The 22,382-nt window shown below is 40.1% G+C and overlaps 1 protein-coding gene across 4 annotated transcripts in view; it reads right to left on the bottom strand.

Annotated features, from left to right (window-relative positions):
- The window catches only part of Rab3b (RAB3B, member RAS oncogene family), a 54,647-nt gene that overhangs the window by 22,862 nt on the left and 9,403 nt on the right, over window positions 1–22,382 (bottom strand). The window contains exon 1 of one of the 4 annotated variants that reach the window (XM_090334850.1): window positions 17,656–17,963. The exons of the other annotated variants lie outside the window; for them this stretch is intronic. Within the exon in view, the coding sequence (XP_090190976.1) occupies window positions 17,656–17,847 (192 nt within the window). The 5' untranslated portion in view covers window positions 17,848–17,963. Of the gene's footprint in view, window positions 1–17,655; window positions 17,964–22,382 lie in introns of those variants that run through there. 4 annotated transcript variants of the gene reach the window in all.

The following is a 22,382-nucleotide window of genomic DNA, read 5'->3' as shown; positions in this document are numbered from 1 at the left end:
TCTGTGATTAACTGGAGCTAATTATCCTAGGGACTTTCCTACCTGGGCTGGCTTTGAACCAGGCTGGCTTCAAACCATGATCCTCAGATCTCAGCTTCCTGAGTAATTAGGATAACAGGCATGAGCCACAGGCGTCCAGTCCTTTCCATTTCTTTCTGTCTCATTGCTTCATCAAACCAATGTGCTCTTCCAAGCATCTGCTCATTCACATCCCTGAGAACCTTTTCATAGTTGCATACCATGTACCACTGTCACCACCCATTTTTGCATACTGTTTCTTTCCTTTTATAATTACAACTCACTCAAAGGTCCTCTGTAAAGTTTTCCTTGAATTTCTCTTTCTCTCACATTCTAAACCAAGTAACTTCTCTCTCTTTTCTTTTGTGCTTTGGCCTTATATAATTTCAAATACCATACTTAATTATAGATACTGGTTGGATTTCTGTTTGTTTTACAGCTGTGGGGCTTAGGCCTGGATGCTGTCCCTGAGCATCTTCATGTTCAAGGCTAGCCCTCTACCACTTAAGCCACAGTTTTTGACTGGTTAATTGGAGATAATTGGACTTTTCTGCCTGGGCTAGCTTCAAACCATGATCATCAGATCTCAGCCTCTGGAGTAGCTAGGATTATAGGCATGAGCACCTGGCTTAGATACTATTTTTTTTTAATTGATCTTCCCTTGAGATCACAATATGGCAAGGCCCTCAACTGCATCATCTAGCACATAGTAGGCTACGAATAATATTACTAAATGAAACTCAAGCGCCGAGAATGTTGAAATAGGGTAGGTGACATCAAATATGTCACTTCTTTCTACTCCTCAGTATTATAAACAACAACAATAATAATAAAAAGGGAATCCTACAACAGCAACAGACATATTGGTTCTTGACAGAATTAGTGAAAGATTATCTGTTTCCCTAACCAGACCCCAGCTTACTCCCTATTCAATTAACCTTGTCTGGGTAAGTTTAGGGGGCAGGGTGACTAGTACCTGGGAGGCAGGTATTGAGAGCTTGTGAACTGGTTTCCCCCATGCTCATCTTCCCATCCCTACCAATCCACAGATGCTTAGCTCCAAGCCTTTTTTATTTCACAGCAGCTGGGAGCCACGGCCTTAAGTTCCACAGGAATGGGAGGAAACTGGGAAGAGACAGCAATTTAGTGGAGTCTGGGAGAATGATTGAGGGAGTGGTGAAAGTTGTCCTTTGGCATTGGATTGATATTAAGTTCATCCGTCTTCAACAGTATATACCACACTACATGGTGTCCTACAGTTTATAAGAGCTTTTTTTTGCATCATCTCACTGGATCCTGACAATTACCCTAAGATGAAGTCTTTTTTTTTTCAAGTCCTGGGGCTTGAACTCAGGGCCAGGGCATTGTCTTTGGGCTTTCTCAAAGCTAGAGCTCTGCCACTTAAGCCACAGCACCTCTTCTGGCTTTTTTCTGTGTATGTGGTACCAAAGAATCAAACCCAGAGCTTCATGTATGCTAAGCAAGCACTCTACCACTAGTCCATGCTCCCAACTCAAATGCAGACTTTTTTTTTTATATCAGGAGATAACCTATCTTATCTTCATTTGGTCTGTCTTATTTTACAGATATGGAAAGTAAGACCCTGATGCTCATGACCTTCCTGAGGTGATAGTAAATAAGCAAGTTCTTTTGGGACTTACATGGTACTCAGATCCAATTATTCTGACTGGAAGTCCATGCTGTTTCTAGTATACTATATATCACTGTCACTATTGGCATACTAGACAGTTGAAGCCCAAAGGACACAGAAATTGTCTTTGTTATCTCCTTGAAGAAAAAGGGCAAGGAAGTGGTCACTACAATCCAAGACTATGAATATATGATATCCTATCTAGGTTTTTGAAGTCCAAGTAAAAGGATACCTACCCTGAGAAGTTCTTCAGGACTTAAATTTGAAATTCATCCTAATTCTTTTTGAGTAGCCATAAAATGTACTTGGGCCTTTATGTCAGTACAGACAATTAAGAGTTAGAATAGTCTTATGAGAATATCAAGTCCACATATATTTACTGTGTACATGCCATATTAGTCTGTAAGACTCATGTGATCCGTACTCTCAGCATGTACATGATGGGTACTTACCAGGCCAATCCCTCATTTTACAAATGGGAAACTGAAGTCTAGTGAGTTGTGTGCCTTGAATTCTTATTTTTGACATGGATCTCTGGGTCAAAACCCACAAAAATAGAAAACTCAAAAACACAGATATGAGTACCGATGTCTACAAACAAGGAGGCACAGTTTCTTCAAGCAGATGAACTGTGTAGTTCATAGGGTTTTTTTGGTGGTGTTTCTCAATGTGTCTGACATATTCTAGACATGCAATGAATACTTGTTGGGTGAAGGAACCATAGCATCTATGTCTGAGATTTGTTTCCATTCCCACCTATATTCATCATTTAGACTGTGGAAGATTTGTGTACAGGGCACAGCTCAATATCTGGAAGAAAAAATATTGAATCAACAAAGGACTAAATGACATAAAGGTAGAAATATGACCTCTCTGTTGATCTAAATAACACTCCCCCCAAACACAAATGCTTTCTCTTGTAACTCCCTCTTTCCTTGGCTTCTTTACATTTCTCCCTGATTTTTCTGTCTTCTACATTTTTTATATATTCCCCAGGTTCCACTTCCAAGGCACAGATGTAAAATTCTATCTTAGTCTGAGTCTCTCTAGATGTATACAGTTAAATGCTCACTGTTTCCTAGTTCATTCGATTCTGCAGCTAATAAACCTTCATGAGCACCCCACACGATCTGGGTACATAGTAGGTATTCTAATGAACCATCACCCATTATATACCCCAGTTCACAGACAAATTTAGCATCAGATTTGCCAATCCATTTCCTCTTTACTCTTTTTGCCTCCAAATTGACATCAGCACTATTCGCAGCATTCTGAGAAGTCTCTCCAGGGAATTTACTTAATTTGCCACCTGCTGTATCTTTTATGTGACTCACCCAACTCTCCTTCAAGACAGGAAGATGTGGAGAGAAAAATGAGATAGAAGAGGGTCAAGAGGAAAAAAAGAAGCTGGGAACAAGATTATATTTAATATACCTCCAGGTCACAGCAAATAAAAGGAAATGAAGGGAAGCATGTCTGGTACTAATAAACCACAGGTGATAAAAAAATAGTGCTCACAGAAATGAAATGGTTAATAGATGAAATGATGAAATTATTTTTTTGCCAGTTCTGAAACCTCAGGCCTGTAATCTTAGCTATTCAGGAGGCTGAGATCTGAGGATTGAGATTCAAAGCCAGTCTGGGCAGGAAACTCAGTGAGACTCTTTATCTTCAAGTAACTACCAAAAGCCCAAGGGACACTGTGGCCAAAGTAATAGAACACTAGCATTGAGCACAAAAGTTCAGAGACAGCACCTAGACCTTGAGTTCAAGGTCCAGGGTGGCAGACACACACACATACACACACACACACACACACACACACACACACACACACACACACACACAATAGTAAAAGTAGCCAAAGTAGTAGTAGAGGTAGTAGTAGTAGTAAAGTAGTAGTAACAGTAGCCAAAAAATGGGGGAAACTAAGCATTAAGAGACCAAACACTGGCTCTCATTCTTTTGAGTCTATAGTCCCAGCCACATGGTAAGTAAACAAATATTGCTGAAAGATGACAGAATATGGCACATCTTTCCCATAAGCACATAATGTTGGCTATATTTATGTTATAATGTTAAGTAAAAGATAGGATATAAAACTAAATACATAAGACCTCTACTATGTTAACAATTCACAGAAAAGAAGTAGGAAAAAATAATCAAAATGTTAATAGCATTTTCCTAATACTAGGCTATAATAAAGAATTATTTGGGGGCTGGGCGTTTGGTCTAGTGGTAAGAGTGTTTGCCTAGCATAGACAAAGACAATTTCTTGGTACCGCATACATAGAAAAAGCTGGAAGTGGTGCTGTGGCTCAAGTGGTAGAACTCTAGCCTTGAGAAAGCCCAAGGACAGTGCTCAGGCCCTGAGCTCAAGCCCTGGGACTGGCAAAAACATTCTTTTTGTTAGAACTAGGGTATGAACTCAGAGTATTTGGGCATTGCTAGGCAGGTACTCTATCACTAAACCATGCCTCCAGTCTTTCTTGAGCTTATTATTCATTTACTTTTTAGTGTCAGTTCTGGGGCTTGAACTCAGGGCCTAGGTACTATCCCTGGACTTCTTTTGTTCAAAGCTAGCAATTTACCACTTGAACCACAGCTCTTCTTCTGGCTTTTTTGATAGTGTAGTGAAGGTAAGAATCTCCCAGACTGGCTTTGAACGGTGATCCTCAGATCTCAGGTCCTGAGTAACTAGGATTACAGGTATGAGTCACCAGCTCCCAGCATGAGCCACCAGTACCTGGTCTGAGCTCATTATTTTTGAGATAGTGTCTTTCACTTCCTGGACCTCCATCTCATGCTTCTCATCATAACTGAGATGATAGACATGAGATTCTTCCACTGAGACAGAGTCTAAAGAACTTTACTGACTGGTCTGGTTTGGAACAGTAGCCCTCCAAACCTTAGCTTCTCACACAATTAGAATGACAGACATGAGCCACCAGTGCTTGATTTTAAAATGTTTTTAAATGAACATACATTACTTCTATAAATAAGAAAAAAACAAAATCTCTTGTAAGTACTGGCAGTTGCTATTCTTATTAGCAGTAGTCCAGGGAGAAGGAACTCTAGGATAAACATGGAGAACCAAACATGAGTTTATAATTATTATAGCAGGCTGGAAGTGTTGAGATACTATTTATTCTTCTTACTTGAGTATTTATTTGAAATTTTCCATAATAAATAGCTAAAAATCAAAAATAAGAAGGCTTGAAACAGCATGACATCTGGAGAGTACAAAGCAGTTCCATTTTCACTGGAGCATAAAATACCATATTTCATGGATTTTTCAATGTCCACTTTTCCACATTTAAACCTCTCTGAAAACCAGCTATGTCTTATAATGCTAGCATCTTCTATTTTTTTTCCAGTTATGTGGCTTAAACTCAGGGTCTGAGCACTGTCCTTGGACTTTTCTCAAGGCTAGAGCTCTACCACTTGAGCCACAGTACCACTTTCAGCTTTTTTTCTATGTATGTGGTACCGAGGAGTTGAATCTGGGTCTTCATGCATGCTAGGCAAGCAGTCTCCCTCTAGGCCAAACTCTCAGCCTGCACCTTCTATTCTTTGAAATACAGTATTCTAAATACTAGGGAGAAAGTAGGAACTAAGGCTAAACTAGATTCAGAGGTCTTGAATACAAGGCCAAGGTATTGTGACATTGTTCTGAAGAGAACAGGGAATCAACAAGTTCAGTGATATGAAAAAAGTCTCTGTTAACTGGTAAGGTGACAGTGCCAGAATATTGCAGCTTAAGTCAAAGACCAGGAGACATTGACCTTTGTGGAAATCTGAGGCCTTGTTCTTCCCTTCCTTCTTGCCATTTCTTAAGTCCTAGATCTCTTCTTCCAATCCCTCACATACATCCATTTTTCTGAAAGCAACCATAATCTTTCCAGAACCTAAGCCAGTACCATCCCACCTTCTGATATGTCATCTCAAAGCCAAAACCATGGCCTGACGCCTAGCCTAGGGATCTACTTACTAAACACATGGGTTTTATATGTATATAGGGTAGGTAAGAGACTAAAATGAGCTCCTAGGACTTCTGGGATCTAACTAGAAAGAGAAACCAGGAGTCTAGGATCTCTAGCCTACACTAGACTATGCTTTCCCTCTAGTTTCATAGCAATTTTCTTTTGGGAGTTGGCCCACAGTCACCATAGCAGACAAATCCCCTGAGAATCATTTGCATACAGGTGCCAGTGCTCTAAAAATAGAATAAACACAGCTCCAGGAAGGAAAAGCTTGAAATTTATTTACAAGGGAAGGGGGTCAACCATCTGAGGAGAGAGGATGAACCTGTCAGAGGCAGCATGAGAACAGTAAAGAAGCCACAGAGGTATAGGCTGGAATCTATGAACTCTAGGTGGTATGAACTCCACTCATTTGCTTTGTGAGATTACAAACATCCTCCATTCTACTTCTTGGGTTCACCATCTTTAAAATAGAGATATTACACTAGCTGATACTTAGAGCCCTTTCTAAATCTTGTTAGGTAAGGATTAATAATAATAATTACAGTCATATAATAATTATCAACATGAGTTAAGTACTTAGTGTCAGGTTCTGTGACAAATGCCTTTCATGGATTAGGCAAACAATTTGCACAACCATCAGTCTGAGTGGAGTAGACCCTCAGAGTCACTGAGATACTTAGTACTTTTGAATGTTTCAAGTTAGCAAGTGTTGAAGCTGGAGTTTAAGCCCTGATTCTCTAACCTAATGATGCAACCATTCTTTTCTCCCTGGGTCCATAACAACACTGGGACATTCCTTAGGTGCTGAAGTCTTAATGCTTTGCCCAAGTTGCTCCCTCTGTCTGGAACAGCCCTGCTGAACCAGTAGCTACATACAATGCAGAATTCAGTTTAAGTGTTTGTGCCTATATGAATCACTTGTCCCCTTCTCCCCCAAACCTCACAGGCAGACATAGCACTGGCTGCCATTTGTAGAGACAAGTTATGTCAAGTATTGTGCAAATTTTTACCATTTTTTTTCTGAGAGGTTACTCTTTCACATTTATTTTATAGACTAGTAACTGAGACTCAGGGTAAAGAGTCATGCCCAAGGTCATGAAGTTAAAAAAGATCTGAACCAGAAGTCTAACTTTACAACCTTCCTAACTTCTATTCTATCATCTTTATAATGAAATACTATGTGAATTGTTTAAGACTAGAGTTGACCAGATCAGTGATCCTTACGTAAATTCTACCTATACACTGTTTATAAACTCTTAATGGTCTTGGTTGATTGGTTGGTTGGTTGGCTGGCTAGTTGGTTTTTTGAATGGCTTAATAAACTAATAGGAAGTGATTTGGAGTAGCACACTTGGGGAGAAATCAAGCTAGAACAGGACCAAACCAGAAAAAGAAAAGACAGCCCCTCGTTCTAATGTTTTTATGCCACTTTAAATCTCTGGAAACAAGTGCGAGAATGCAGTATGTGAATGTGTGTGTCTTGGAACCCACTTCTGTTCCTATCAGGTATGGGATCACCTCCTCCAAGATGCCTGTTAAAATCATCTTTAGACTTATCATCCCCTAACTTCTAGTGTCTCTTCACTCTAAGTACTTAATGGGAGGGGCAGCAGCAGGAAGAGTAGGGATTGGGATCAAGCACATCTGAGTTCAAATTCCAGCTGCCATTCTCTAATAAGTACAGAACCAGCTATTTGGCTTTCTGCAAGTTAGATTTCTTAGCTGATTAATAAGATTGGTATTGACATCTTTTTCTTGTTATTGAGAGAGTAAAATCATCTAAGTATTATGGTAGTACTTGGCAGCTGTAAAGCTCTGCATAAACATGAGTCACATTCATTCAGTTCAGTTTGCTACTCTTTCCCCTGGAACTCAGGGCCCAGGCCCCCCCCCCCCCCCCCCCGCTGCTTACATACACACCAAAGCTGGAGACACACCAAGAGAGAGGAGAAAGCAGGGTTAGGAACAAACTACTTGAACAAACTTCCTCTAGAAAGAAATTAAAAGCCTAATTGTGCCTTTGCTGGTGGCCAGCAAGCCAGCCTTTGGGTTGTCAGTTGACCCTGAAATATACCAGTGAAGGAGAACATTTTCTCTTCTCACAAAATGGTACCTTGTGACAGCCTGGACATAATATTCAAACTCAGAATCACCTCAAATTTTCTCTATTCACTTTCTATGTCCTCTCTTTTCTTCTTTGACTCTTCTCTTTCCAAGTCTAGCTGAGGAGGCTGAAAGGTTAAATTCTGGAACCCATTTAAAATAGTTCAGAGTAGCCAGACCCAATATTGTCGCAGCTATTTCAGAAATTAAGGTGGGTGGATTGCTTGAACTCAGTTCAGCCTGGACAACATAGTGAGATGTCATTTCCTTCAAAAACAAACAAAAACGAGCGAACAAATCAGTTCCTGCAAAGGAGGCTTGGATGTCCTGGGATGATTTTACTACTACTACACTTTATGGCTTGTTCTTAGTGTGGGTGTGCACCCATCCTTGGGCTTGAATGATGGGCTTGAGCATTGTCCCTGAGCTCTTTTGCTCAAGGCTAGTATTCTTGAGCCACAGGTCTACTTCTGGCTTTTTTGAAAGTAATTCATTGGAAATAAGAGTCTCATGGATTTTCTTGCCCAGGCTGGCTTTGAATCTCACTTCTCAGATCTCCATTTCCAGTTTCCTGGGTAGCCAGGATTACAGGCATTAGCCACTGGTGCCTGGCTAGGTCTCACTTTTTTCTTTTCTTTTTTGCCAGCGCTGGGGCTTGAACTCAGGGCCTGAGCACTAACCTTGGGCTTTCTCAAGACTAGGGCTCTATCACTTCTGACTTTTTTCTATGTATGTGGTACTGAGGAATCAAACTTCGTCCTTGCAAGGCAAGCACTCTACCGCTAGGCCAAACTCCTGGCCCAGGTCTCACTTTTTATATTCATTAATAGTGTGGTCCAGTAGAAAGAGTACAGGCTCGGGAGTGAATCACAAAACTGTGAGTTCAAGGCTCATTTAACTCATTTACCAGCTGTGTGGCCTCTGGTAAAGTATACCTTTCCTTCCTGGGCCTCAGTTTTCTCACATGTACAGTGAAAATGATAAGACTTTCTCTTGTAGTCATAAATTATGGCTTCCTCAAACCCATCTGCCTCCGAGATAGAGGCCAACCCAAAAGGATCCTCAAACCACCCAGCCACAAAGATGTAGAACTAATGGAGGAAAAACGAAAGACCTGATCATAGACTGAGACAAAAGTCAACATTAGAGGCAGAGGGAAAAGAACTAGCCTTAGTTTTCAAACTATATGACTACTTTTCTTTTGCCAGCCTTTACTGAATCCTTATTCTTGGCAAGGCCCTGTGCCTTGTTCTATAGACATCAATTAGGCATAGTCTGGAATTTGCAGACTGGAGAGAAGGTGAGAAAGTTCCAGATATCTGTAGTATAGGTGTAAAAAATTAAGAGAGGCCTCTAAAACAGGTAGATGTGGATAGCAGCAGAGATCTCCTAGAAGGGATCTTATTTGAACTCAGTCTCTCATGTCAAATTGGAGTTTTCTGGTAGAGAATGAGGGAGGAGGGTTAATTTGTAGAGAGAAGGAAACAGCCTGGTCAAAGCAAGGAGCAAAAACAGTACATACTCACAGCTAAGAGTCTAAGGCGAGACAAGACAATTAAATGGAAATGATATTCTGGCTGGGATTCTGAGACAGAAAAAGGTCAATGAATAAAATGTGAGAGAAAAAGACTAATCTATGAACCCTAGTTAGTCATAATGTATCAGTATTGGTTGATTATAATAAATATGCCATTCCAATATAAAGTGGTTTATTAAGGGAAATGGAATGCAGGAAAATGAGAGCTATTGGTATTATGTTGACATTTTTTCTGTATATCTAAGATTGCTGTAATTTTTTTTAGTTTTTCAGCATACATTGTGTATGGGGCCAGAGGGTTAGAGTAGACTTGGACGGAGCATGGACTGACTAATGGGTAATTGAGATGAAATGAAAATAGAAGGTCCTAGAAGGCGAAGCAAAGAAATTTGTTGCATATTGATGGGAGCCCTCCCCAGGTTTTATGCACTGAGGTGATACTGATTGGAGAACATTTACAGACAGCAAGACCGAGGAAAAGCAGCTCCATTCAGGTTGCTACAGGAGGTGAAGGGAGAGCCTCACTCACAGTAAAACCTCAAAAAAAGTGTGACAGAACAGAACTAAGATGTATTCAATAGAAATTAGGAAGAAAGAATGGATAGTTTTCATACAATTTGTTCTCAAGCAAGAGCAGATAGAAATAATGACTCTCAGTAACAACTTGGGGAGCAGTGATGTAGTGCTGGAGGATGGGGTGTACAGAGGGGAATATACATCTCCTCTGACTTAATCTATCCATGTGGGCATGTACACAAAATCTCTGTGTCATTAGCACAGAGCTGACAGACTTCACAGAAGAAGGTGAGAAGCTCAAGAGTCACAGAGGTTGAGAGTTTTCAGTAGTCACCTGGCAACCTTGGATGTGGAGCGATGATGTTGGGCAATAGTGGGGGAAGAGGAGCCCACAAGACTTCTCATTTAAATCACCTCCCTACTTCCTCTCCTACCCTTAGCAACATATCAGGCATGACGAAAAAAGCTAGAACACTTCTAGCCATTCAAAACAACTGGAAGTCTTTAAGAACAGAACATAATTTCTCTTTCCATCCATGAAAAATTAATTTCTCTAACAATGTGCTACTTCATCAACCCCATGGCTGTTATTCTTAAAGGTGACAGTAACCACTAAGATCACTAACAACAATATGACATCATAGAACAGAACACAATAACGCTGACTCCCCTCTTCATCATGGGATTTGTGTTCCATTATTGGACATCTGTTATGGGCACCATGCTAGGATCTTCCTTATTGTCTCACTCTATTTTCTATGATACTGTGAAGTAGGCATTAATATTCTTTCTATTTTACAGCTTTGGGAACTGAGGTTCAGAGACACTGCTGGTTCATGTGTTCATTTTTACTTAAAACTAAGCAACCCCCTCCCTTCTCAGCCTGTGCCAGAACATGCAGCTGTTACTTAGAAACCACTATATTAAGTACTAACTCAATTTTATACATACACAACAAGATTATTCAACATGGGTGCCCATTAGAATCGCCTGTTATGTGTCGAGAAAGAGTGAAGAGGGCTGGTCTGAAAGGAAGGGAGCTGGAGAGCTAATAGGTGAATCTGCAGTTAAAAAAAAAATTGTCCCAGCTGGGTGCGGTGGCTCAGGCCTGTAATCCTAGTTACTCAAGAGGCTGAGATATGAGGATCAAGGTTCAAAGCCAGCCCAGGCACAAAAGGACCTGAGACTCTTATCTCCAATTAATCACCAGGAAGTGCAATGTTGCTCAAGGCATAGGGCAGTAGTCTTGAAGTGAAGAACTCAGGAACAATGCGCAGGCCCAGGGGTAAGGTGGTAGTCTTGAGCTGAAGAGTCCAGGGACAGCGCCTAAGCCCAGAGTTCAAGCCCCATGACTGACAAAAAAAATAAAATAAATAAACTCACAAACAAGTATGTAATAAATATGCAAAATCTATAGTTGTTCCACAATAAGCATACTTCAAAACATGTTCACCTTTTACTGACTATTTACTCAGCCTATTTATCTACAAAACAATACTAATCCCTGGAGTTATCCTGAGGATGAAATGAATTGACAAGAAAGCACAGAACATTGATCTGACATGACAGTTAGAGATACTTTCAGCTCATATTAGTCCAGTGGGAGGCATTATTAGCCCCGTTTACAGGTGAGGATGTTTTACCTACGTAAAGTTTATTGCCACAACAATTGATGCGCAAAAAGGAAAGAACCCCTGTCTGTATCTCTGAAGTTCAATAGAGAAGATGGGTTTGAGTACACTGTCCACATATATGAAAACACAGTAAAATCCCTTTGAACAATTAATTTATGCTAATAAAAATGAGGGGGAAAGCCGGACATGATGGCTCATGCCTGTAACCCTAGCTACTCTGGAGGCTAAGATCTGGTTCCAAGATCAAGGTTCAAAGCCAGCCCATGCACAAAAGGACCTGAGACTCTTATCTCCAATTAACCTCTAGAAAATGGGAAGTGGGACTTGGCTCAAGGGTAGGGCAGTAGCCTTGAGCTTAAGAGCTCAGAGACAACACCCAAGCCCAGGGTAGGGTGGTAGCCTTGAGATGAAGAACTCAGGGACAGAGCCCTAGCCTAGTTTAAGCCCCATGACCACAAAATATAAACAAAAAATGAGAGGGAAATGTTAAATAAGAAAATCTATATCACATCCACAAAGGAAACAAGGAGAAGTGCAGATCCTCCCATATCACTGTCCTGGGGCCACCTGTCTGCATTTATAATTCTTTCTGTTCAAACTTTTATCCCTCTGCTCATGTCAGTCATGGCAAGAGACCTAAGTCTCCCAGGCTCTTCCTGACCACTGGAATCTGCTTTCCACCTGCTTCTAGCCTAGTACAGCATTTCTCCCAACACTATTACTCTCTCTCCTCCCTACTCAAACTTTCCTCACCACTTTCCTGAAACTCATTTATCAGGGGGAAAAATTACTTTGGTTAATCTCTCATCTGAATGTTTCCTTCCCCTCCCTGTAATTAAAACCCAGCTCTCCTAAGGGCACAGTTTCCCTAAGCCTCCAAATGGCTGCTTGCTTCCCTTCTCCCCACCCTTTAATCATTAGGTCCAGGAGGTAGATGTTGCTTCTCACTCTTGCTCCCAGATCATTCTCTTTTCCTCCAATAAACAAAACAAAAACACCTTCAGCTTTGAATTTCATGGGATTATGCTACCCACTTTCCCCACTACTGTCTGGTGGGCAATTGTTGGTTCAATGCTGCTTTCTACATAATCTTTAATAATTTGAATACCCACAGAGATGTGCCTTCCAGCCTTATAGACTTTTCTTCTAGGACTCCTCCAGTGATGTTAATCTCCAACCCCAACCTTACCACTCTCACAGTTATACTCCGGATCTCAGTTTCTCATGGTAATTTCAATCCTCCCACTCTCACACTACTATGACCTCTGTAGCCCTCTTCTAGATTCCATGTCTACTGTCTTAGGGATATTCCCTGCGATCTTTTCACTGTCTCTCACCTGCTCTGTCCTTACCTCCCTCTCTGACCAGCTTGAATACTGAAGTCAATTATGACATAGACTATCCAACCCCCTGGCCCTTCTGCTTTACCATACTCAAGCAAAACCACACCTTTGTAAAGCCAACCGTCTGCCAACTCTGTGTCTTTACCCACAAAAGAAAATACAGCTGAAAAGGGGAAAAATGTATCACCATGCTTCAAATTCATGAATACATGAATTCCAATTTGTGATCACTAATTGCAAGTGGAGCCTTAATGCTAATCAACAATGAATTTACATTTTCCTGGCCTATTCTTTCTACCTTATTCCTAGATGATGTTCACCCCTCAAATCTCTAATGTTTCTCAAATCTACTGTCAGCTGATGACCTTCCTGCCACCTCCACCAGGAAATTGTACCAGAGAACTCCCACCAGCAGATATAACCCCAAGCTGACCCCTATAGTCCAGCTCTCCTCTTTCTCTCCCTGCACTGTCTACTCCCAACAAGAACTCAATCTCCCATTCTCATGTTACTACTATGACCATTCCAGCCCACTTCTTCTACATTCATCAGTCCATCTTCTCTTACCAGCTCCAGGATATTTTCCCAGGAATTCTCCACACTTTCCTACATCATATCAGTTTGACAGTTTTGTTTCTTTATTGGCAACTCTGTTGCTGGCTCTATTAGACCATGTGTCAGCACAACAAACATATTGTTACTTTTCTCATTTTAAAAACCAAAAACCAATGCTGGGAATGTGGCTTAGTGGCAGAGTGCTTGCCTAGCATGCATGAAGCCCTGGGTTTGAGTCCTTAGTATAATGTAAGCAGAAAAGGCCAAAAGTGGTACTGCAGCTCAAGTGGTAGAGTGCTAACCTTGAGCATAGAGAGACAATGCCCAATCCTTGAGTTCAAGTCCCAGGACTAGCAAAACAAAACAAAACAAAAAAACCTTAGCTGCTACCAATGGCAATTTATTCTCGTGCTATTCTCAGATTCTAGGCTGATATCAGAGGATTTGGGCTCAAAGAAAAGTCTGTGAGACTCTTATTTCCAATTAACCACCAAATAGCTAGAAGTGGAGGCATGGTAGAATATTAGGTTTGAGGGGGAAAAGAAGAAGTAGGAGGAGAAGGAGGAGGAGGAGGAGGAGGAGGAGGAGGAGGAGGAGGAGGAGGAGGAAGAGGAAGAGGAGGAGGGGAGGAGGAGGGGGAGGAAGGGGATGGGAGAGGGGGAGGAGGAGGAACTAAACAACAGAGCCCAGGCCCTGAATTTAAGCCCCAGGACTGGTGCTCATGCATACACATGCACAAAGCATGTACACACACACACACACACACACACACACACACACACACACACATACACCTCTTCTAATTAAATGTCCCTTTCACTTTTAGGTACCTCTTCAATTGTCTCATTTTCTTTAGTGCAAAATTTCTTCAAAGCACAAATAACCAACCTGGATAACTAGTTAATTCATTTACAAATTACCAATCATTCTTAGGCCTGTAATTATGATTATATTTCCCATAGTCTTTGTTGTGAGTTTAAAAATCAAATTAAAACTCCTTTTGTAAAACTATTCTTGTAATACTTAAATGTCTCCAATTTCTCTTCTACTCTTATTTAGTTTTCATCCTCACCACTCTACCAAAACTGTTTGTATCCAGTTACTAATTCCATGTTACTAATGATCTATTCTCAGTCATATTCATCAGCATCTTGGACACAGAATTATCTTTACTTTCTCTATAAATTTATCTTTATGTGGCCTGCTAGGACACTGCACTTAACTCTTTCCAATTGTTCTTTTTCAGTATTCTTTGCCAATTCTTCCTCATCTTTCCAACATCTTAATGCTGGACTATATCTGCTCTTTGCTTCTTTTGCTTGGACTTTCTCTTCTTTCTATCTTCACCCTTACTGATCCTATTCAGACTTGTGGTATTTAGTTACATACTTATTTATTTTTGGTGCTAGGGATTGAATCGAGGGCCTTATGAATCTAATATCATAGTTTTAAGTACAATCAATATATGAGCTGATGATTTGCTCATTTATATCTACAATGAAGATCTCTGCCTTGAACTACAAATTATTCATTCAACTGCTTATCCTGTATCCCTACTGTGTTATCTAACAGCTCTCGCCAGTTTAACATAATAAAATTGAGTCTCCATTTGTTCCCCTGAATCTTGCTCTCTCTACAATCTTTCCCATCTTAGTCAGAGGCATTTCCAAACTTTCAGTTTTTCAGGCCAAATTGTTGACCCCTCCCATTCTCTCTCCTCATCCAATCCAAATCCCATCTGTAACACTTTCAGCAACAGGATAGAACCTGGACAGAGTCGTTACCACCACTACTACCTTCCTAGTAAAAGCCACTTTTATTTCCTGTTTCCAGGGTTGCCAATCCTAACCAGTTCTTCCTGCTTCTGCCCTGGCTTTTCTAAATCTATTCTTGAAATGGACATAACCTTAGTTCAAAGAAAACTTGTTAAATATCGAGAAATAAATCACTAAAATGTTCTGGAATTAGTTGTGAAGGTTATACAATTTCACAAATACACAAAATCACTGAGATGTATGCTTTAAAGAGGTATACTTTTATGGCATGTAAACTATGTCAATTAAAATGTTATTAAATTCAACATGATCCCACAAATTGGATCCTGAGATAGCAAAAGGCCATTAGTGGAGAATAAAAAAAAACTATTGAATCTCAATAAAATCTTCATATTAGCTCATCATATTGTACAAATGCCAATCTCTTAGGTTTGCCAAATGAACCATGGTTATATAATCAGTTAACATTAGAGAAAGCAGGTGAAGAAATGTGGGAATTCTCTCTAGTATCACTGGAGTTTTCCTTTAGACATAAAATTATCTAGATTAAAAATTTACTTGTAATTACAGGCTCACACCTGTAATCCTAGCTACTCAAGAGGCTGAGAATGGAGGTTCAAAGCCAACCCAGGGGAGAAAATCCATGAGACTCTTACCTCTAATAAATTACTCAGAAAAATCTGGAAGTGGTGCTGTAGTTCAAGTGATAGAGCATTAGCCCTAAGCACAAAAAAAGCTCAGAGACAGTACTCAGGTCCTAAGTTCAAGCTCTAGGACTGGCAAAAAAAATTTTTTTTAATATGTCAGATGATATCCTATCATTTCACTGCTTAATGTTTACAAGGCATCTGCATTTGTGCCCATGTGCTAAGTGTCCCTTCAAGGTATTATTAGATATATTCTTTTATTATTTGTAGATATTATTTTATTCTATAGATATTATTTTATTCTATAGATATTATTTTACCCATCCCTTATAGAACATGGCACTGCCAGACACATAAAGGATTCTAGAAAGCAGTCATGCTTTTACAAATGTCTTTTCTTCTACCTGTAAAGCCTTTCCCGCATACAACCTCACAGTATCATATTCATCCATCAAGACCCCAGCTTGACACATCCTCCACTGTAAAGCCATCAATTATCTTACCAAGTAGAAGTGGATGTTTTCTCCTCCACATTCCTACCACACTTCCTTCATCTCTTTATTATATTGTTTGTAGGATTTTTTGTCATCTTAAGAACAGTGCTTAGCATTATTCATTCAATATTTTATTGAATAATAAATAAACCCAAAAGACTTCTAGATTATTTCCTTTTTTTTTTTCGTTCTTCTATACCAATTTATCTAGATGGAATGGGGTTATGACTGCCTCAAGTAGTCACTCAGGATTGCTGGTTAATTCATTTACAAATTACAAAGACAGACCATGCCTGTAATTCTTATTTGACTTCTCATAGACTTTGTTGTGATTTTTAAAATCAGATTAAACCCCATGCAGCAGCTGGCTCCTACAGGCTTGGAGGAGATGAAAGTGTCAGCATGTCTGCAGCCACACCAGGAAACTTGCTGCCTAGAAAAATCAATTCTGATTATCACTAGGGCTGAACTAGGATGGTGTACTCACAAGCTGTCTCCATATTCCTAGAGCCATAGGGACTTGTCAGAGTCCTACTCTCTGTTCAACTTCCTCTAGGCTACCAACTGACCTCTTTATATATCTCCAGCTTAGATTTGGGTGGCTAGATTCCACCTTTCTAAAAGTGACTTACATTGGCCTGTGATGGGATTTGTATGTCTGATTTCAACATAAAGTATTAACAAGCCTCACGTCTTAACACTAATGTGCTTCATACTAGCTTTTTTAAGCAATGAGGCTTTTATATTATTTACCCTCTAACTCATGCATCTGTCTCTAAATTGATTCTAAATTTAGGTGAAGAAGAAATGTAAGACCATTTATTGTTCTTTCAAAAACTACTATGGGGGGGGCGGTGTACATGCACTCGCATGAGCGTGATCCTGAGGTTTGAACTCAGGACTTTGTAGTATGTTTGGCTTTTTCACTTAAGCCTGTTGCTCTACTACTTGAGCTATAGCTCTACTTTCATCTTCTTGCTGGTTAATTGGAAAGTCCAACACATTTGCATGCCCAGAGTTGGTTCTGAACTATAATCCTCAGATCTCAGCCTTCTGAGTAGCTAGGATTATAGGTGTGGCCATCACAGCCTGGCAAGTTTAAGCTAGCCTTTTAAATTGTGAATAAAGTTTAGCCAGAAGCCCAAGAATGAAACATAATCACAGTTCAGCAATTCCCAGGTTCTCAACTCCAGTACCTGGGCTTTCAACAGGTCTAATCTTTCCTTCAGGATCTATACCATAGGTGAAATTAGATCTTTTTCATTCATGTGCCGAGTGACTATTTCCCATACTAGAGTACAACAGGAAGGAAATAGCCCAGCCTAGCACAATGCCTAGCACAGAGTCAGCACCAGATAAATATATCTACTGAATGAATTCTAACAATGAAGTTTACCATTTGGCTCTGTCCAGGCAGCTTGATATCTATGGCTTCAACCACCTCTTCTCCAAAGAGGTAACTGCTTCCTTGGATCAGAGGGAAAATATAACATGAAGAATAATTTAAAGCATACGTAAGAATAATTTGCCTGTCTGAGAATATCTGCAGTCCTTCTGTCGATGAACTTCTAGGAAGTCGAGGCTTCATAGTTCTGTATGGGCTTTCTCTTCACTTTCACCACTTGATCTTCACAACAACCCATAAACAAGGATTATTTCTCAACTGGATAGTAGGTGAAACAAGCCAGTAAAGATGACTCTGATCACACATATGCAGCACAGAGACAGGACTAGAACTTAGGGCTCCAAAAGACTAGGTTTGCTCTGTCCTTCTACTGGTCCAGATTCTTCCCCTGACCAGCAGACCTTCCTACTCTTCCCTTCCTTAAGGTCTCTTGAGGTTGCTTGGCAACCACCAGCTAGCAGTAAGCGGCTTCTAGATTGATTTGTGGCTGTAATGGTACCAAGTCTTTCTCTGCTCATACTTGTATGGACTTTTTTTTTTTAGTTTCTACAGTTTTCATATATACTTACCATGTATTACAAATCCATTGACTTACCTTTTCATTTTCCCCTGTCTCCTTCTCCTAAGTCATTCACTTTTAATGAGCCTACTTGCCTACCCCACTTCCCTAGTAAGACTTTCTTCTCTGATACTTGATAACTGGCCTCTCAGAAAACAGAGGACCTATCAGGAAGCTTATATGCTAAGAGATCCCAAGGAAGAAGGCATTGTTTGCTATCTGCAACTCTGTCAAGATCTTAGACTTCTACCCTCCAGAACTATGAGAAAACAATTTCAGTTGTTTAAAGCCATCCAAAAATCTGTGGTATCTTGTTATGGTTACCCAAGCAGATGGGGGGGGTGTTTGTTTAGGGGGTTTTGTTTGTTTTTTAGTGGGTCATGGGGCTTGAACCTGGGCACTGTCCCTGAGCTCTTCAGCTCAAAGCTACTGCTCTACTCCAGGGCCTGGCGTTGTCCCTAAGCTCTAAGCTCAAGCCTACCACCCTACCCTTGAGCCATGCCCCACTTCCTATTTTCTACAGGTTAATTAGAGATAAGAGTCTCAGATCCTTTTGTGCCAAGGATGGCTTTGAACCTTGATCCTCAGATCTCAGCCTCCTGAGTAGCTAGGATTACAGGCATGAGCCACCCTGCTAGGCTGTTTAGGGTTTTTTGTTTGGTTGGTTTTGTTTTTGCCAGTCTTGGAGCTTGAACTTGAAGTGTAAGCATTGTTCCTGAGCTTTTGTGCAAAAAGCTAGTGATTTCACACTTTGAGCCACAGGACCATTTCCTACATTTTGGTAGTTAATTGGAGATAAGGGTCTCATGGATTTTCCTGATCCTCAACCCTGATCCTCACAACTCAGTCTCCTGAGTAGTTATGATTACAGGATTATTGGCACCTGGCTACATACGTGGATTTGGTCCACATCATGTACTCAAACCACTGATGAATTTCATTCTTTCTTTAATGGAAAGAATAGAATTTAGCTTGTTTACTTATTTATTTACAGATTTCTAAGGTAGACACATATTTCATGTGCACAGATTGATGAGCTGGATCCAAACCACCATTTCTTTGCCTCATTTTCATCCATCCTTTACTTAAAAACAAGAACTTCTTTGGGTGGAGGGTTGTCACATGGGCCACACCCCTATCCCCTTTTGCTTTTACTTATTTTTAGAATATATGCCAGTTGGCCAGGGTAGTTATGCCTTCCACATAGCTGGGATGACAGGAAATTCTACCATACTCATCTACTAGTTGAGATGGGGTCGTTGCCCCAGGGAGACTCAAATCATTATCCTCCTGATCTCTATCATTAAGCAGCTAGGGATATAGTGTAAGCAAACACACCTGGATAAAGCCAAGGATTTTTTGAAGATGCAAATCTGACTGTAAAAAAATCTTACTATGGGGATGGGGGAATGGCTCAAGTGGCAGGGTGACTACCTAGCAAGTATGAGGCTGTGATTTCAAAGCCTAGTACTAAAAAAGAAAATCTATGAATCCCCCAGGGTTTATGAGGATGATGATGATGGTAGAGGTCTCTAAATTTATATGCCTTTAAGTAAGAAACATTTATGTACAACATATACAGTATATGACTATTTACACCTCTCTCTCTCTCTCTCTCTCTCTCTCTCTCTATATATATATATATATATATATATATATATACCTACTTAACAGATGTTACATAATACCATAACAGATGTTAAGACTATAAAGATGACCTAAACAATATTTAAACATTTAAGTTTTAATATATTTATCAACAGTACAGAAGAGGTTTACCTTATTGTATAAAAATATATACACACATACATACACTTTTTTTTTAGCCAGTCCTGGGGCTTGAACTCAGGGCCTAAGCACTGCCCTTGGGATTTCTCAAGGATAGAGCTCTACCACTTGAGCAACAGAACCATTTTCGGCCTTTTCTATGTATGTGATACCAAGGAATCGAACCCAGGTCTTTTTACTAGGCAAGCACTGTGCCACTAGGTCAAACTCCCGGCCTACGCACACTCTTTGATAAATGTTTTTAAGCAAAGCAATGTGACTAAGTCTGATCTAATTAGCTCCTCATTGATTTTACCTCAAAATGTGGCTGACAATGCATTTATGCCAGGAGTTGGAGAAATGCCAGTTCAGCAATTTATTTATGCCCATTTAGGTTCACTATACTTAGCACAGTCTATAATCAGAGGATTCTTTATGGGACTCTCTAAAAGTCACATATCCAATGTGAGATCTCATTAGTTAAATAGAAAAATCAATAAATCTACTTAACCAGTCTTGTGAAAAATGCAAAAGCTTATGATAGGGTAAAAATGAGAAGAGGCATAAGGAAGCCACTACTATCCCCTTCAGAAGACACAGGCATCCTCAGTATTTCTCAACTGTAGATCATGTGGCCATCTTGATTCAGGGATCAAATGAGAACATCTGTGCCAACCTACATCATACATATTAATAAAAATGATATTTCGTATTCAGAGATTGAAAATAAGCTCTAATAAAATTAAGTTAGCTCTCTAAGGAGTCATCAGACATGTACTGTCTGGACAGTGACAAGAACCCTGTTACTTAGCCAGGTGAGGTTGCTAACACCTGTAATCCTAGCTACACAGGAGGCTGAGATCTGAGGATCAAGATATCTGGGCAATACAAAGCCCAGAGACCAGGGAGTGTTGAGAAATTTTTTGGAGAGGCCAGAAGTGACTGATTGAGAGTTGAGATAAGATCTATAAGGATCTACTTAGTTCACTGACTTAGTTGATCACTGCTGTGTAAAACATTTCATTTTTATGTGTGCGTATATTTTTAGGTAGCAGAATGTAGTTTTCCATAGAGTCATAAGCACATTAAAATGTAAGCATTTATATGTTATTTCATGTTTATGTATTTTTACATCTTTGGTGTAACAAGTGTAAGTACATATACAGACTAAATAATCATATATTACTTTGTATACGTCACGGGGGGGGGGCGTGTCATGGGGCTTGACTCTGGCCTGGGTGCTTCCCTGAGCTCTTCAGCTCAAGGCTACCACCGTACCCCTGGACCTGAGAGCTGTCCTTGAGCTCTTCAACTCAAGGCTAACACCCTACCCTTAAGCCATAGCCCCACTTCTGATTTTCTAGAGACTAATTGGAGATAAGAGTCTCAGGTTCTTTTGTGCCCAGGCTGGCTTTGAACCTTGATCCTCAGATCTCAGCGTCCTGAGTAGTTAGGATTACTGACGTGAGCCACCAAGCTCAGCAGCTTTTAGAAAACTCTTGTTGAATCTTACCACAGGCAGTTAAACCATATCAGCAGCTCTGACGTTTAGCCTGCCTTTAAACCACCTGGAAGACTTCTTAAACACAGTGCACTGGGCCCAACCTCCAGCAATTTTTTTTTTCTTTTTGCCAGTCCTGGCGCTTGAACTCAGGGCCTGGGCTCTATCTCTGAGCTCCTTTTGCTCAAGACTAACACTCTATCGCTTGAGCCACAGCACTACTTTTGGCTTTTTCTGTTGATGTGATATTGAGGAATCAAACCCAGGGCTTCATACACTCTAGGTAAGCATTCTGCCACTAAGCCACATTCCCAGCCCTCCTCAATCCTTTTAGTAAAGAACTACATGAACATTAATCTCTACAAATTAATGTTCCACTTATCATAAATGGAAATATGAGATCCATAAGCTTTCAGATGCATAGAGAAAAACAACACATTATGGCTGGGAGTTTGGCCTAGTGGTAGAGTGCTTGCCTAACATGCACAAAGACCCAGGTTCGATTCCTCGGTACCACATGCATAGAAAAAAGCCAGAAGTGGTGCTGAGGCTCAAGTGGTAGAGCTGTAGCCTTGAGAAAGTCCAAGGACAGTGCTCAGGCCCTGAGCTCAAACCCAGGAGTGGCAAAATAAATAAATAAAATAGCACATTATTTAGAATCAGAAGATCTAAATCCAAATCTCACTTTAGAGCTGTGTGTTTAACCTAAAATTAATTCATTGCTGAGTTATATTCTTCTGTAGAATGAGGATGTATTAAAATATTAATTTTCTCATGTTACCTATGAGATAATAGTAATATGAGAAATAATTTATAAAATAAAAAGTATTGTATATGAACTGTCCCAATAATATTATGTAATATATGCATAGTATATTAATATATTTAATA

Source organism: Megascapheus bottae, chromosome 6, assembly GCF_031878675.1.
Source record: "Megascapheus bottae isolate mThoBot1 chromosome 6, mThoBot2.hap1, whole genome shotgun sequence".
Classification (NCBI taxonomy): Eukaryota; Metazoa; Chordata; class Mammalia; order Rodentia; family Geomyidae; genus Megascapheus; species Megascapheus bottae.
The sequence above is the reverse complement of the archived record's forward strand: the minus strand, read 5'-3'. Positions and strand labels throughout refer to the sequence as shown.